The sequence below is a fragment of the Cetorhinus maximus genome, chromosome 2, assembly GCF_964194155.1.
Source record: "Cetorhinus maximus chromosome 2, sCetMax3.hap1.1, whole genome shotgun sequence".
In the NCBI taxonomy this organism is placed as follows: Eukaryota; Metazoa; Chordata; class Chondrichthyes; order Lamniformes; family Cetorhinidae; genus Cetorhinus; species Cetorhinus maximus.
In genome coordinates, this window is record NC_135880.1 from 57,745,282 (window position 1) to 57,763,708 (window position 18,427).

The 18,427-nt window shown below is 45.0% G+C and overlaps 1 protein-coding gene across 1 annotated transcript in view; it reads left to right on the forward strand.

Annotated features, from left to right (window-relative positions):
• adgrv1 (adhesion G protein-coupled receptor V1) overlaps window positions 1-18,427 on the forward strand; it is a 735,500-nt gene that overhangs the window by 288,895 nt on the left and 428,178 nt on the right. Inside the window, exons 48-50 of the mRNA XM_078557559.1 lie at window positions 9,038-9,260; window positions 17,566-17,770; window positions 18,135-18,281. Coding sequence (XP_078413685.1) covers window positions 9,038-9,260; window positions 17,566-17,770; window positions 18,135-18,281 — 575 coding nt within the window. The remainder of the gene's footprint in view (window positions 1-9,037; window positions 9,261-17,565; window positions 17,771-18,134; window positions 18,282-18,427) is intronic.

The following is an 18,427-nucleotide window of genomic DNA, read 5'->3' on the forward strand; positions in this document are numbered from 1 at the left end:
ATAACGAGGGTCATGATGCAACTTGCTGGAGCAAACCATCGGGATGCTGAAAATGGGGTTCTGGTGCCCAGAATGGTCTGATGGAGTCCTGCAATATAGTCCACAAAGGGTGTCACACATCGTCATCGTCTGCTGCGCCCTTTACAACCTAGCGCTGCAACAGGGAGAGGAGTTGGCTGAGGAAGAGTTGGAGGTCTCCTCCAATGAGGAGGATGCCAACGGGGATGAGGGTGAGGTGGTCCTCGAAGGCGATGATGACGGGGATGAGGCTATCGCATTGTCCAGATGAGGCAGGCGTGTTCAGGAGGCCCTCATAGCAGCTAGATTTGTGGAGGATGGTGATGATATGCAGTGAGGACACGACATAGATTTTCACTTAGCCTATGGGAAAGTCTGACTCCTGTCTGGCCGAGGGCAGCTCGCTTGCGCTCAGCGATCAGGGTCATATCATAGAGACACAGTCACGAAACTTTAAAAGCATCTGATCCTTTGTCCGCCTTCAGCACCTGGCCCCTTCAGGATCACAGAATCACTGGTCACAAATGCTGAAGGGTTGGGGGACAGCCCCACCTTAAAGGTGCTGAGAGCACACAGAGAGAATGACAGTACTCTGTGACACCTGCCCACAACATTCAGCAATGACAAGCACTGTAGAGGTGCAGGCATCAGTAATGTGACCAGGGAGAGTGAGGCCGGACCATCACTGTGGTCTGAAGGCTGCACAGAGCACATGGAAGAGACTCTGGGCTGAGACACCTGCCTTTATCTTGTGTAGAAAGGTTTCACATCTGAGTGACATGAACACTGCGCATCATAACAAGGAGCAATTGGCAAGGAGACATTGTTGGGAGTTTATTTAAAATAGTAAACATTATGTAGAAGTCATTAACACCTGTGCCCAGATTGTTCAACATCTTGTTAACTTTTCTAACCCTGCCGCTACGTCTTTGTGCTCCCCAGACATCCACATCCACAACTCCGGAGGTGGTGGCCATTGCTGACTGCTACGCACTGTCTGTGATGACATTGATGGGCATCCTCTGGAGGGCCAAGGCCTGGAGGGCCCTGGCCTGCTTTTGGAGTCCTGATGTGTGGCAGTGTCACCCTCCTTAGCCTGTGGAGATGAAGCTGCTGAGGCCACAGAAAGTGGGGATTCGGATGGGCTGGACACTCCTGTAGTCACTTGGATGGATGGCCGCGGGGTGTGCACCTGCTGATCATCTTCTCAAGGGTGCCCAATGGCCCCTGGCTGACTCCTTGAGGAGAAGGGGCAGCTGGAGTGAGATCGAGCTGTCTCAAACCGCTCTCACGTATACAATGTTGGAGGCCAACTATGGCGTCAGCGATGGAGTTGAGCCTGTGCAGCAGTGTAGGAGCAATGCCCTGGAACGTCTCCATGGCGGCTGTCATCCTACCAGTGTTGACCTCAGTGCATTTGCATGCTGGCGCTATCATCTCAGCCTGAAGGCTGACGGACTCCTCCATCATGCCTTGCAATCTGAGGAGTGCAGCGGACATCCCTTCCTGATGTCCTGGAGATTGCCTTTGCAGCTCCAGCAACTGTGACATGACCGAGTCCAGAGGCTTGTCATCTGACTCACAGAATCACAGAATCTTAACGGCACAGAAGGAGGACATTTGGCCCATCAGGTCTGCACCGGCTCTCCAAATGAGTATTATGACCTAGTGCCTTTACCCTGCCTTTTCCCCGTGTCCTTGCACATTGTTTCTATTCAAATAATCACCTAATGCCCTCTTGAATGTCTCGATTGAAATTGCCTCCACCACACTTCCAGGCAGTGCATTCCAGACCCGAACCACTTGTCGTGTGAAAAAGTTTTTTCTCACATCACAGTTGCTTCTTTTGCAAATCACTTTAAATCTGTGCCCTCTTGTTCTTGATCCTTTTATGAGTGGGAACAGCTTCTACCAATCTACCCTGTTCAGCCCCCTCATGATTTTTAACATCTCTATCAAATCTCCTCTCAGCCTTCTTTTCTCCAAGGAGAAGAGAGTCAACCTCTCCAACCTATCCTCATTGCTGAAGTTTCTCATCCCTGGAACCATTCTGGTAAACCTCTTCTACATTCTCTCCAACGTGTGCACATCCTTCCTATACTATGGTGTCCAGAATTGTACACAATATTCCAGCTGTAGTCTAACGAGTGTCTTATATAAATTCAGCATAGCCTCACTGCTCTTGTACTCTATACTCTGTACTCCTGGACTCGGACTCCTGCAAATATCTGGCCCTTGGGGGTCTTCTGTGTGCCAGACACCTGGGAAGTCTCTGCTGCCGCCTGCTGCGGATCAGACAGTGCGATGTGCTCACCAGATTGTGGTCCCAAGGCTACTGTAAAGCTAGGTCCTGCCGAGGTGTGTGTCTCGGCGCTGGTGGAGGGTGTGCGTGAGCGCTGTGACAGGACTTCGAGGAGAATGCCTCCAGATTCGTCTTCAGAGGTTTCTTCGGGAATTGCTTGGAGGCCCTGTTTCATGGACTCCGTTGCTGTTTCCCAGATGTGCCTGTGGAAGCAAGGGAAGATAATTCGTGTATGGCGGTGACCTGTTAAACAGGACACATTACTCACAGCATGGTTGTTTGATGGATGTTACACTGCTGGATCCTCACTTGGTAGAGCACTGCCAACCTCACCGTCAGCACAGGACCGGTCCAGGTCTGCGCTGGCCAGCTGGATGGCTCTGTTTTCAAAGTCCGTGAGGATCTTGATTTCAGGAATTCCTCCACCAATCTGTGACCTCTCCCTCTTGTTGTGTACCAGCTTGCCCTGCATGAATCGAGATGGAAAGAGTGTAAGCAGGACGCCTGCCAGGCCAGATGATATGTATGCCTGGCATGTGTGGGTGGTGAGTGGTTCCATGGACGGACTGAGGACAGTGAAGGCGTATGTAAGAGAATGAATGGTGATGTCCCTTGAACCAGCAGTGAGTGAGGGCCCTGTGGATGTGTGATGGGTTTGTGAGTGTGTGAGTTGAGAGTGATGAGAAGAGTGACTTACCCTGATGGAACTGAGGAGATCATTTATCTTCTTGCAGCACAGGGTGGCTGTCCTCGTATGAAGGGCGTTGGCGCTGACCACAGCTGCCACCGCACCCAAGCCAGATTAGTGAAGTTTCTGCCCATCCTGCGGCCAGAGTGGGAGTAGAGAACATCACGGCGAACCTCCACAAGGTGCTCGAGGGACCATTGAGCCTCGGGGTTACAGTCTGTGTGCCTTTCAGGGCCATGTCTTCTTTGCAGCAGTCATGGCTGGAAGCACTGAGCTGTGTGCACGCGGCTGGACTTTAAATATGGCGCCTGGCATGCTGAAGCAGCTAGGTGATGGTGTGGCAGGCAAATGTGAGTCCGCCTACCATGGAAACGGTGTGTTTCCCAGGAACGTATAATTAATGCGGCGGATTTGGGACGATATGGCGTGAAAAGCCACCATTGTGGTGGGTGGGTAAAACGCTACCGCACTTAGTGCAATTCTGGGACAATTTCGCCCTGAATTTTTAGCGTAGAATAGAATAGAAAATGATTTCCGAGAATCCTGGGATTGGGAGAGCCAGATAGCACTAAAGTAAGAAATTGTAAGAAAGGTCAGACTAAGAAGGAATGCAGTAAGGTCTAAGTTAGGTTTACAGTGCATGTATGTAAACGCACAAACCATGGTAAATAAGGTTGGCAAGCTGCAGGTCCAGATAGCCATATGGGAAATGATGTTGTGACAGTAATGGAAAACAAAGGACAGGGCTGGGTATTAAATATTTTTTTACATACAAGCTGTTCAGTAAAGGTAGGGAAAGAAGGAAAGGTGGAGGGGTGGCAATATTGATTAAGGAAAGTATTACAGTGCTGAAGAGAGAGGATGTCCTAGAGGGGTGAAGGATATAATTTATTTGGTTAGAGTTAAGATGCTACATGACAAGTTCTTGAGGGAGGAAGACAATTGGGTGTATAGGTTAATGAATTTCGTTAGTGAACCGATGTGCAATACTGCCCATCAGTGAACTGATGTGCTGGCCCCTGAAGGTGCTTAAGTGTGTTACAGAGTCAGAGACATAATTATCCCTGAATTTTACATGAACTTGAAATACAGCCAGCTTCCTAACTGCTCCCACCTTGATTTGCTGGGTGCGGAGCAGGCTTGATATGCTGAATAGCCTACTCCTGCTTCTTGTTCGTATGTTTGTAAGGCTGTATCAGATGCTGGCACAAATAAAGCAAAAAAGTCCAGAAACTATTAAAATACCTGAACAATTTAGCAATTAACGCACTTCCATTGCAGATTGGATCAGTTGATCATCAACAAAATTTCCTTTGTTTAACGCCTGTTTTTATGCCTGACAAAGGGGCAATTTCTGCTACTGTATTTAAATCTCACTTGATGTAACTACAGTCAAAACAAAAAAAAATGTTGCCACATATTTCACACTGTCATGAATAAATTGAACATTTCCTTAGGTTTAAAATTAACATCCTGTTTCAAATGATATGCCCACAGATCTATAGATGGACTGGCCATTTATTTATTTTGCACCAAAACCTTCCTACCCACGGGGCTACCGGTCTCACTCTCTTTAACCGAGGAAGTCGACTGTACCTGGCTATTTCCCAGTTCAGCTTCAACCAAGCATCTGTCCTCTATCAATGGAGTGATGACCAGTTCAGCAACCCACAGAATTTGACGGTCCAAGGAGCAACACACGTTAGCAGCGTAACTGTTGGGGTTGATATCTACCTCGTCTTTTGTAACAATACAATTGGAGGTCAGTGATTGGGCTTTTCATTTAGCCATTTATTTTTAAATAGATATTAATATTCAAGAAAGGTATCACTATTGTATATATTTTTCTTGATTGTGGAGCCATGTTTTTGAAATGGGGTTTGATAAACCAGAAAGCTCAAGTTCAGTGAATACCTAATGTGAATGTTTTGCACTAATGCTCTCATTAGCTCAGGATGTAGAGCGGCACATCTGGTGGTTATGATATTGGAGTAGCAGCCTGGAAGTTGTTCCTAGCCCTACTGTGCCAGGTTATAATTGAGATTATCATTAAATACCCAGCTGGTTTACCAGCATCCTCCAGTGAAGGGAATCTGTCTCTAGTCTGGTCTATATGTGACTCAGTGTGAGGGAGTTAGGTAGGATTTAATCCCAAAAAATGATAATATTTGGGATGGGTGGGAGGTTAAGGTGTTTCAAAATCTGAATCCTAACCGCAGCACACCCATTAATGGAGGCAGGGCAGGGGCGGGCAGTCACCCTGCTCCCAGGAGGTGTGTTGGCAATTTAAATATTATATGAGGCTGCTTGCTTCAGTTTTATCCACAATTTCCAATTTAAACTTGGACAGCAGAGCTTCCTGGGCCTCTGAAAAACTGGCAGGTACAGGGAGGTGAGGGCTGCTGGATCCAGGTGGTAATTGCCTTTCCACTTCCCTGCTGGATCCAGCATACCTACCTTGCCAAACCCCATGTTTGGACATTCCACCCCCAACTCTAATTCTTCTGATCTCTCCACAGCCTCCAGCACTGAGATCTCTGATCTCAACCCCCAACCCAGGCCTCTAATCTCCCCCTTGAGGCCTCTAACCTTCTCCATCCCCACCCTTGATGTCTCCAACCTTATTCCTCATTCCAACATTATTCCCCCTACCACCACACACTGAAGCTCCGCTTCCAGGTGACATCCCTGGGTTTCCCATGAGTAGGTCATAAAGTTGAAATCCCTCAGCTCTCTCAAGTGTGGAGTCAAACGTGGCATCCGTTTTGTGCAGACTAGTGGGAGTGGAACAGCTAAAACAAGATTTTGTGCCAGATTTATGTTGCTAATGACAGTGCTTAAATTCTGGCAGAACAAGGATGTCAGAGAGATAATTTACACTGCCACATTGGAGGCATTGGTGGACAGAACGTGAATTCATGTAAGGACACCTCAGATGTCTGTTCTATGGATTTGTTTTGCACAATTCATTTGCTTTTCACTGTTGAACTTTATTTTGTCAGAAATAGTTTGTGAACTGCAATTTACTGTAATTCCTAGAAGATACTGTTGTTATTAAACCTGCTCATTGAAGGGCTTCCAGATGCATTGTTTTAGCCACTTTTTGGTACAGAATATTATTTATGCACCAGTGCATTAACTAAATTTGCATTTATTATGCTTCACAGGCAGCCATACTTCCTGTCTGGTGTACATTTGGGAGACAGGTCAAGCTTTTATAAAATTGGTCCAGACTATTCCTGTTAAAATTGCAAGAAGTATCTTCCTTTTTACTCCACTCTCTGACTTTGGTAAGACTCCAGAAATGAACTCATCAAAGCACTAAGTATATCATGGAATTCTTTATGAAAAATAAATAGTGCACAGAAAGATTAGTGTATAAAATTTACAGTTATTGTGTACAATTTATGTGATCAATGATTTTTTAAAATATAATTTTGAGGTAATTACAATGAGTGCCATTCCACAACACCATTCTCGTCGGTCAGCATGGCAATGCAGGTTCAAGGAGGCGGAGCCAGGTTCAGGCTGCATCTGATCATTACATTTATACCCTATGCTGTCTATCAATTGTCAGTGTCTATGCAGCAGATGACACATCTACAACCACTTCATTGATGATCCGTATCCTGTAAAGATAGTTTCCCATGGGCATTACCAAGTATCTGTGCTGGGATATTTAGGTAAAGTTAATGGCATCTTGGTAGTTGGGACCAATTATGCTGCTCAGGTCTTTATTTGGTGTGGCATGCCTTCTTTAATACAGTATCAATAGAAACATGACATACTATGTTAGGGTCCTTCTGAAGAAGTGACCAAAATTATGGTTAATCAGGCACTTGCATTTCTTAATGATGACATTGAGCTTCCCTTGTGAAGAGAAGCCTCCACAAGAACTAATTGTTGAACCAGGGTACGTTTACCCTTTCTGCAGATGTAGGTGCGTGATTTCCAGCAGATGATCACAGAGCACCTCTTAAAGAATCATAAAATGGTAACAGCACAGAAGGAGGCTTTTCGACCCATCGTGTCCATGCTGACCCTCTGCAAGAGAGTCCTACTGCCCAGCCCTTTCCCTATAGTCCTGCATTTTCTTCAGGTGCTAATCCAATTCCCTTTTGAAAGTCATGACTGTATCTGTCTCCATCACACTCTCAGGTAGTGTATTTCCGATCCTAACTACCCACTGCATAAAAGCATTTTTCCTCTTGCTGCTTTTGGCTCGTTTGTCGTTCAGCTTATGTTGATGTCCTCTCGTTTTTCACTCTCCAATGATGACAGAGTGGATATAGAGAAACTAGCAAATCTTCTTTCAACTTTCCCTTCTGGAAAGGAGAACAGCCACAGTTTCTCCATTCTATCCACGTAACTGAAGTCCCTCATCTCTGGAACCATTCCTATAAATCCTTTCTGAACCATGTTTACAGCCTTCACATCCTTCCTAAAATGTGGTGCCCAGAATAGGACGCAGTCTTCCAGCTGAAGCTAAACCAGTGTTTTATAAAGATTCACCATAATGTCCTTGATTTTGTACTCTGTTCCTCTATTTATAAAGCCTAGGTAGGATCCTGTATGCCTTTTTAACTGTTTTCATAACCTGTCCTGTCACCTTCAATGATTTGCACACATACAGCCTTTCCAGGTCTTTCGCTTCTTGGACCTGCTTTAGAATTGCACCTTTTATTTTAAATTGCCTTTCCTCATTCTTCTTACCAAAACGTATCACTTCGTACTTCTCTGCATTAAATTTCATCTGCTATGTGTCTGCCCATTCTATCAGCCTATGTCTTCTTGAAATCTATCATTGTCCTCCTCACAGTTCACAATACTTCCAAGTTTTGCATAATCTGTAAATTTTGAAATTGTGCCCTCACAGTTGACTCTAGGTCATTATATAAATCAAGAAAAGCAGTGGTTCTAGTAACGATCCCTGGGAAACCCATAGTGAAGCCTGATATCCCTCTTTCTCTTCTTCCAAACACCTTAGATCAGGGGATTCCCACTGGTGGCAATAATAGTACTAGAGCAAAAGAAAATTGATCAATTTGCAGAAAGTCTTATGAGAGCCTAAAAAAGAAGTTCAGAAATAACTGAAAAGCTGTTACTTAGCATTATGGTGTCCTTCCAATGACTTTTTATTTAATTAACATTACTCAGTAACTCTGAGTATCAATTTCACATGAGCATGATTTCAAGAATGTCAGGAAATAGTGTGTGTGATATCATTGCCCCCAAACTATTATTTCAGTGAAAGTCCAGTATATTTCAATTAGGCATTTCTAATCTCTGCCTCTGCATTCCAAGTTCGTGTGTTTTGTGAGGTAGGCGGAGATCTGGTCGATCAGAAAATCCTTATTACCAACTCTTTCACAATTAGTTCTGTAAGATAGGTGTGAGCCTAATAATATTTACTGAATGGTAATCGGTTATCAGATTCATAAACATAACTGAACAATTTCGAACATGCATACTGCTGGTTGTAATCTGGTCAAGATAAAACTTAATCAGTTGGGGTATATATTAAATACCACCTAATGTTTTCATTACATGACTGTTAACAATCGCTTACAGTAGAACCTCAATTACTCTCCATCCCATCCCCACATTCTCAATTATCAAAATACTAACACAATACCAACAGTAGGGTTTGGAGTTTTGAGTCAGAAGACCAAAATTGGACTGTTCAGATTCTTTTTTAAATGGGAAACTTTCAGTTTAGAATGCAACAGAGCTGTTTAGCTGTTTTTGAACTTTATTCAAGGTACTTGTTGAAAGAAAATTGAAGGGCTCTCAATCACAGATAATCCATTAACCATAATGGAAATGGGGGCTGGCCTCCAGTGGTGCACAATGAATGACTTCACAGAATTTTCATAGAATCATAGAATTTTACAGTGCAGAAGGTGACCATTCGGACCATAATGTTTTGCTGTATTTTAAGTTAATGGTCATACTTTATTCGAAAGAAGTGTTTTTATTTCCTATCAGTTAAATGTATAATGTAGATGCTAATTTTTGCTTTTTTTCAGTTCATCTCCTGCTGACTGGTGAAAACCAGTCAAGCCTCTACACATGGAATTCAGCAACTAGTCAGTTTAAATTGGTGCTGGATCTCCCGCCAGCAAATCATATGCTTTCTGTCACTGCTCCTTCACTTAATGGAACTAAAACTCTCATTGCTACAGCAGGTGATTTGGATTCCTGGGTCTATGAGTTAGTTTCTGTATCTAACCAATCAGATTTTATTCCAGGGTAAGAATTTCTGATTTGTTTCTGCTTCTTTAATTGTTTTATTTGAAATAAATGCATTTTTTTCTCAGACAGCTGAGAGGAACAGCCTTGGTATGATGAAATGCGTGTTGGTGGGCTGACTGCAGCCTTATCAGGGCTCAGGGAATATTTACTCCTGAGCACAAAAGCACAAAAGGTTGGGGCAACACACATCATGCCAGATCTCCACACCTCCCACATTGCTCTTTGATTTCCAAGGTTTCCTCAAGGGAGCAGGGTGGAATGGTCTGTGCCTACAAAACTCACAGGGAAATATTGCCCCATAACTTCTGCAAAGATGCGGGCTTTTGGGGGTGGTGGTTGAGGTTGGGAGGGGGGAGCAAAAGCGTCATGGTGGGGGGGCAGAACGGGGGGAGGAGGGAGTATCGTGGGAGAAGACAGCAATTGAGGAGGTAGGTGTAAGGAGGATGGAAGGTGTGAAGGAAGGAGTGCGGAGAGGAGAGGGTGTCCAGGGGGAGGAAGGGATGTGGAGAGGGGAGGGAGCCCAGGGGGAGGAAGGAATGCGGAGAGGGGAGGAAGTAAGGGTGGACAAAGAAGTAAAAGTGGAGGAAAGAGTCAAGAAGGGGATAGGAGTAAGGCTGGAGGAAGAAGTGAGGCTGGAGGAAGAGGTAAGGGTAGAAGAAGGAGTCAGGAAGGGGGAGAGACTAAGCAGCGGGGAGTCCGGGGGGGTTGGGGTTGGAACATCTGGCTTGGGGGTGTGGGGTAAGGGATTCTTGTGGGGGAAGGGGTGTGGGGGGGATGTGTGCAAGCATGGGAGGAATCAGATAGGTCCATGCCTGCCTCTTGGGGAGCGAACTGAGGGTGGGCGTGGTATGGAGGAAGGGTGAGAATGACCGAGGGCAGAGTGAAGTGCTAGGGTGGGAGGGTGAGGGTTCGAAAGTAGCGATAGAAGGAACGGCGAGGGTGTTGGTTGGTGGGGACTCAGAGGCAGACACGGACCTTGCGGACAGGAAGGAAGAGGTCGGGGAGGTGAATGTGGATGGGGGTGGGATTTTCGGGAAGGAAGGGAACGAGCACGTTCATCTGGACATCCCTGAAGGAAAGGGTTATGCCTGGTAGGTAACGGAGGGGAAGTGGAAGGTGATGCCGGCAGGGGGAGTGGGGGGATCAACTGTGATGGGGAAAGGAAATAGGTGACTCGGGGAGGGGAAAATACAGGGGAGCGCACAATGCAGTAAAACCAGACCATGCCTGCTATTTGAAAGTGAAATGAGAGTCGTGGTGGGTGAGATCAGGTGCTGCATGGGAATGTGATCATTGGGTGGGCGGAGATGCTGGTCAGCTCAGATGGACAACTGAAAGCGAACCCCAACAGGCAGCATTCAAAATGCTCAGGATATTGAGATGAGTGTGAAACATGAAGGATTCGTGTGCGGGGGAGAGTGCTTGCACACACACTTCTCCCTCCAGATTCACTCGTGAGCCGGCTGCTCCCTCTCCGGTGACAGAGGATGAGATTGAGGGGGTCCCAGGCAAAGGGGACTGGAAGGGAGAGGACAGCTTCTGAGATTCCTCAGTGGATGACCCAGCGGTGTCCAGTGTCGCTACTCCTCCCTCAGGTGCCGAGGGACCCAGCCTGACTCCTTGAGGGGAAGGAGCACCCCAAGGGACATCAAGGTGCCCTGTTTCCCTCTCGCATTGCCAATGCAGGAACTCACCCATGGGTACCATGATGGAGTGCAGGTCTGCACGCATCTCTGCATTCTGCTGGACCAGGGTCTCCAAGATGCATTCCAGCCTCCCCATGAAGACCTCCATGCTTGCACATGTGGGCACCACTGCATCAGAGCGTCGGCAGACACACTCCTCCGACTTGCATGCCATTCTGTTGAGGGCTTTCGAAAGCTTTACGTGATGTTCCCCCACCTTCTGCTGACTTGCCAGGATGAGTTAGAAGGCTGAATCCAGAGGTTCATCATCTGACTTAGACCTCACAGATGCCTCCTTCCCAGCAGGTCTCTAAGTGTCGGGGAGCTTGGCTGAACCTGTCTCCTCCTGCTGCGGACACTTGTCCATGCAATGACCACTAGATTCTAAACCCAAGCCTGCTCTAGATCTTGTGTGTTTCTGCGCTGCTGGAGGATGTGGATAAGCGCTGTGACAGGTCTTCCAGGCTGCTTATTTCCACCTCTTCACTGGAGGAGGTATCCTCTTGGCTTCAGGTGAGGACGTGGATGGAGCTGAGGGACTGGCTGGCTGAGGGTGTCAGTCCCTTGGCAGAGCTCCCTGTGAACCAACGTAGACCATAAGACCATAAGATGTAGGAGCAGAAGTAGGCCTTTCAACCCATCGAGTCTGCTCTGCCTTTCAAGAGATCATGGCTGATCTGACAATCCTCAACTCTACTTACCTGCCTTTTCCCCATAACCTTTGATTCTCGTACTGCTTAAAAATCTCCCTATCTCAGCCTTGAATATACTTAATGACCCAGTCTCTACAACCCTCTGCGTTAAAGAATTCCACAGATTCACTACCCTCTGAGAGAAGAAATTCCTCTTCATCTCTGTCTTAAATGGGCGACCTCTTACTCTGAGGTTATGCCCTCTGGTCCTAAACTCTCCCAGAAAGGGAAACAACCTCTCAGCATCCACCCTGTCAAGACCCCTAAGAATCTTACATGTTTCAATAAGATCGCCTCTCATTTTTCTAAATTCCATTGAGTACAGGCTTAATCTACTCAACCTCTCCTCATAAGAAAATCCCTCCATACCCGGGATCAACCTATTGAACCTTCTTTGGACTGCCTCCAATGCCAGTATATCTTTCCTTAGATAAGGGGACAAAAATTGTTCACAGTATTCTAGGTGTGGTCTAACTAGTGCCTTGTATAGTTTTAGCAAAACTGCCCTATTTTTATAATCCATTCCCTTTGAAATAAAGGCCAACATTCCATTTGCCTTCCTTACTACCTGCTGAACTTGTATGTTAGCTTTTTGTGATTCATGCACAAGGACTCCCAAATCCCTCTGTGCTTCAGCTTCCTGCAGTCTTTCGCCATTTAAATAATATTCTTCCTGCCAAAGTGCATAACCACACATTTTCCCACATTATATTACATCTGCCAAGTTTTTGCCACTCACTTAACCTGTTTATATCCCTCTGTAGACTCCTTGTGTCATCCTCACCACTTGCCTTCCCACCTATTTTTGTGTCATCCGCAAACTTGGCAATAGTACGTTCACCTCCCTCATCCAAGTCATTAATACATATTGTAAATAATTGTGGCCCCAACATTGATCCCTGTGGCACTCCACTAGTTACAGGTTGCCATCCTGAAAATGCCCCCCCTACCCCATCTCTCTGTCTTCTATTATTTAGCTAGTCCTCTATCCATGCTAATATACTATCCCCAACAGTATGGGCTCTTACCTTAGTAAGTAAACTTATGTATGCTACCCTATCGAATGCCTTTTGGAAATCCAAATATATTATATCTACTGGTTCCCCTTTATCTACCCTGCTTGTTACCTCCTCAAAGAATTTTAATAGATTTGTCAGGCATGATTTCCCCTTCATGAAGCCATGCTGACTCTGCTTGATTATATTATGCATTTCTAAATGCTCTGCTATTACATCCTTTACAGTCGACTCTAATATTTTTCCAATGACAGATGTTAAGCTAACTGGTCTATAGTTACCTGTTTTTTTTTTGTCTCCCTCCCTTTTTGAATAAGGGTGTTACATTGGCAGTTTTCCAATCCTCTGGGACTTTTCAAGAATCTAAGGATTCTTGGGAGATTACTACCAGTGCATCCACTATCTCTGTAGCTACTTCCTTTAATATCCTAGGATGCAACCCATCAGGCCCAGGGGACTTTTTAAAAAATTCATTCACAGTATGTGGCGTCGCTGGCTGGGCCAGCATTTATTGCCCATCCCTATTTTCCCTTCAGAAGGTGCTGTTGAGAGGCCTTTTTGAACCGCTGCAGTCCACGTGGTGTAGGTGCACCCACTGTGCTGTTAGGAAGGGAATTCCAGGATTTTGACCCAGTGAAGGAATGGCGATATATTCCCAAGTCAGGATGGTGAGTGACTTGGAGGGGAGCTTCCAGGTGGTGGTGTTCCCATCTATCTGCTGCTCTTGTCCTTTTAGATGGTAGTGGTCGTGGGTTTGGAAGGTGCTGTCTGAGGAGCCTTGGTGAATTCCTTCAGTGCATCTTGTAGATGGTACACACTGCTGCTACTGTGTGTCGGTGGTGGAGGGAGAGAATGTTTGTGCATGGGGTGCAAATCAAGTGGGCTGCTTTTTTCTGGACAGTGTCAAGCTTCTTGAGTGATGTGGGAGCACTCATCCAGGCAAGTGGGGAGTATTTCATCACACTCCTGACTTGTGCCTTGTAGATGGTGAAAAGGCTTTGGGGAGTCAGGAGGTGAGTTTCTCGTCACAGCATTCCTAGCCCATGACCTGCTCTTGTAGCCACAGTATTTATATGGCTGGTCCAGTTCAGTTCTGGTCAATGGTAACCACCGGGATGTTGATAGTGGGGGATTCAATGATGGCAATGCCATTGGATGTATTGGCCTTTAGCCCCATTAGTTATAATTAGTGCAGAGTCAAAAGCAGAAGAGAGAGCACTCACAGTTGGGATGAAGGAGGGATGATATGGTGCAGGATCCTCAGGTGGGCATTCACCTCCAATCTCTCTGTCGCCACGGGCAGGGTCCACATCCTCACCAGTCAGCACGGTGGCATGCTCCTCAAAGTGAGTGAGGCGCCCAATGTGGGCTACTCCACCCCCCCACAATGAACCTGGGACCTCTCCCTGCTGATGTGAGCAGGCTTCTCCTGCATGGGAACACATGGAGAGAGTGTGAGCAGGACACATGGCACCGCATGGAATGTTTGTGTCGTGAGTGGCGTCATGGACAGGAATGAGGATGTGAGCTCCAATGGATATGAGCCTGATGGAGATGTGAGGGTGTGTGTGAGAGTTAGTGGTGTTATTCTTTGAGTTATGAGATCCCTCTGGATGTGCGATGGGTTTGTGAGAATGTGAGTTGAGAATGATGAGAAGAGGGAGTTACCCTGGTGAAACGGATGAGACCATTTATCCTTAGTGGCACTGGGTAGCTGTCCTCTTTTGCAGGGCATTGGCGCTAACTACTGCTGCCACTGCCTACCATGTGGATTGGTGATGCCGCTGCCTGTCCTGCAGCCAGAGCGGGGGTAGAGGACATCAAGACGGGCCTCCACAATGTCCAAATGGCATTCCAGTGACGTGTCATTAAACCTGGGGGCTGCAGTCTTTTTGCCTTTCGTGGACGCCTTCCCTGCAGTAGTCATGGGCTGGAACCACTGAGATGTGTGCATGCGGCTGAACTTTAAATATAGCACCCAGCATGATGAAGTGACAAGGTGATGGCTTGACCAGTGAATGAGAGTTCGCCTGCCCTGGAAATGGTGTGTTTCCCAGGAATGAATAAGTAATATGGCAGGTTTGGGATGATACGGCGTGAAAACCCGCCATCGCAGCTGGTGCGTAAAATATCGATTTACCTGCCCACTACCACACTTATTGCAAATTTGGGATGATTCCGCTCCCAATCTTCAATAGGCTGCCGATTCCTGCAACAAAGGATTGGTAAGACTGAAGTTATCATATTTGGCTACTGACACAAACTCTCTTGCCACCGATTCCGTCTCCCGCTCCAGTGACTTTGTCAAACTAAACCAGACTGTTTGCAACATTGCTGTCCTATTCAACCCTGAACTGTGTTCTGACCCTGCATTCTCTTCTTCATAAAGACGGCCTACTTCCACCTTTGTGGCATCGCCCATCTCCATGCTGCCTCATTCCATCCACTGCTGAAACCTTCATCAGTGTCTTTGTCATCGCAGACTGAACTATTGTAATGCTCTCCTAGCTGCCTCCCATCCTCCAATCCTCATAAACTTTAGCTCATCAAATGTATGTATCCTATTCTGTATTAAGTCCCACTCATTCGTAACTCCTTTCTTCCCGACCTAAATTGGGTGCTTATGGATGTGACATTAAACTGAGGCCAAATTTGCCTTCTCAGGTGCGTGTAAAAGACCTACTGCACTATTCAAAGAAGAGTAGGGGAGTTCTCTCCAGTAACTGGATGAATATTTAGTTCTTAACCAACATCACTAAAACAGCTGGTTGTTTATTTGTTTATTGAACCTTGTCTGCAAATTGGCTGCCACGTGACTACACTTTCAATTGAGTCTAAAGTACTTTGAGACATTGTGAAAGGCACTATATAAATGCAAATTATTTCTTTTCATGATGATACAGAAGGTTGTAACTTTCAACTTTGATGGGGCAGAAATACTGGCAATATTAGATCAGTGGCCTGTTATTAACCCCACCCAAATCACCAATTTCAGCCATTTATCCATCCTGACTGAGGTTGAAAGTTGTACACAATAACCTGAATAACATTTTTATTTAAGGGTGAAGAGGGCATACTGTAACCTCTTACTTCAAACTTTCTCTCATGAGAGAGTGAACACTCTTGTTTAAAAGTAGTTTGTCTGGCTGCCAAGGTCAAAATCTAGCAACACTCCTCAGTAAGGGCCGGTCAGGCCAAAATTCAATGTAAAACTATAGTTAGAATCCAGTATTCTTCATCAGCATCCCTTTGCCTAGAAATGATAGGGGAAATATTACCCAGGGTAATGCTCTGGGGACTTGGGTTCGAATCCCACCACAGCAGATAGTGAAATTTGAATTCATTTTTTAAAAAATCTGGAATTAAAAGCCTGATGGTGACCATGAAACCATTATTGATTGTCGTAAAAACCCACCTGGTTCACTAATGTCCTTTAGGGAAGGAAATCTGCCATCCTTACCTGGTCTGGCCTACATGTGACTCCAGATCCACAGCAATGTGGTTGATTTTTAACTACCCTCTGAACAAGGGCAATTAGGGATGGGCAATAAATGCTGGCCAAGCCAGCGACGCCCACATCCCATAAACGAATGAAAAAAAATTAACTGCTGCCAGTCCTGTTGATGAAAAATGTGGCGACTGGCAGTCATAAATTGAAATGCAATCATCTGCCAAATGGCTGCTGAGTCCTGCACAATGCAAATTATTAGGTGGCCTTTGAAGTGAGTTTTTTATGCTCCCACCTGAAACAGTCTCATGAAAATATATAAACTGGGACCCTATACAGACGATAAGACCGTAAGTAAGTGGTACTGATGTTTTGCACATTCTGTCTATTGGTATCAGACGTTGAACAATCTAACCAGCGGTCCTGAATGGGACTGCCAAGAAAACATTTTTGACCAGTGATTTTTATGGCACCTGGAGGAAATTCAAGTTCACTGTCCACCACTTAGTGATCCTCCTGGGGTGCCTCCCCGCCTTTTGGTGCCTGTCGTCTCACTCGGCTCCACAGACAATCCATCGGATTTCTGCAGCCCCAACCAGTAGTGAACCACCTGTGGGCTCCCATTGAGTGCTCACAATTTCAGATCTCTTGCTAGAACTATTTGGTGGGTATCGCCATCCAATGTCTGCCCAATATACAGTTGAAAATTGCCCCCAATAGGTTAAGTTCTCATTTCCCTTTTCCAATACAAATGTCATAGCTTGACAAACCAGTTATTGCTTTAGCCCTTTAGCTTGAACAACCTGTAAAATATTAATATAGTTTGTCTAATGTCAGCTTGGCATTCTTGCCTTTGAGTCAGACGATTGTGAGTTCACTCCAAGACTTAAGCAAATAATGTAGGCTGACATTTCAATGCACTAGTGAGGGTATGCTGCATTGTTAGACGTGCTGTCTTTCAGAGGAGATTTTCAATTCAAGCCCTACCTGTCTGTTCAGCTGTATGTAAATAACCACATGGCACTATTTGAAGAGCAGGAAATCTTCCCGATATACTGCTCAACATTTATCCCATAACCAACATCACCAGAATGGATTAACTGGTATTAACTATTACATTTCTTCTTTGGGATCTTGACAAATCTAAATCAGTTGCTATGCTGCCTATGTAATGATGATTGCACTTCAAAAGTATGTCTTTGCCTGTGAGGTGACATCTTGAGCACCTGAAAACTGCTATATAATTGAAAGTTGTTTCTTTATTTGTTGTTAGATTAGGTGAAAAATTATGTGTTGCGGAGTAAGATTAGAGAAATATGTACGGTACAAATCAAATTCACAGGAAACAAACAACTTTGGATTGACTTAAAAAGTGCAACTGAATTGTATTTTAAAATTCTGTAAGCTGTTACTGTTCTCATAGTATTAATGTCAATATACTGTCACCTATTAAATTGATAGGTCTGGTGAGCTCATATTTGAACCTGGGGATAAAGATGCTGTGATAGCAATAAATATTCTTGATGATGGTATACCAGAGGAAGATGAGATTTTTGCAGTGAGGCTCACAAACGCAAAAGGAGGAGCTGAGATTGGTTCTAATGATCAAGTAACTATAGTCATCCAATCAAATGATGATGCACATGGGATAATTGGTTTTGTACAGGTAAATGCAAGCATTCATTTTCATATTGATTTTTCAACAAGTGTGCTTTAAGTTCAGAGGCATTTTACATGTCTGAAATTCCAGAGTTGTGGTATTAACATGAAAAGGCTATTTGTTCAAGTCTAGAATTAAAGTGATGGGAATGCAACATCCTAGTAGTATTTGTGACTGAGGAAACTTTCATTATTGCTGAGAATATTGATCAACATTTCATCTGCTATAGAAGTGTAAAAATAAATGGATTTTCTTATAAAAAGGTTTATGATTAAACTGCCAGTGGGCCACAGAATAGTTAATACAAGATTGTGAACTTTATAGCTGAGCAACATTAGAAGTTGAGAGTATGTTTTTCTCCCGTTTGCAGAATTCTTTGTCCAAGCAAGTAGAAGAATTGGGACAGAACAGTATGGTCACTTTGAGTATTGAACGGCTGCAAGGGACACACAGACTTGTGGCTGTAGAATGGACAGTCAGTGGAAACATCAATGATATCTTTCCAACTTCTGGAGTAGTAAGGATATTTCACTTTTTTTTTATCAGTTGATTTGTTCCCATGTGGTCAAAATCTTGTGCATGAGCTGGGTTGAAATCTAGGGATTTATATTTTTGTTTTGTTACCCAAGGATACATTTTCCTTCATTTTACTTTATACTCCAA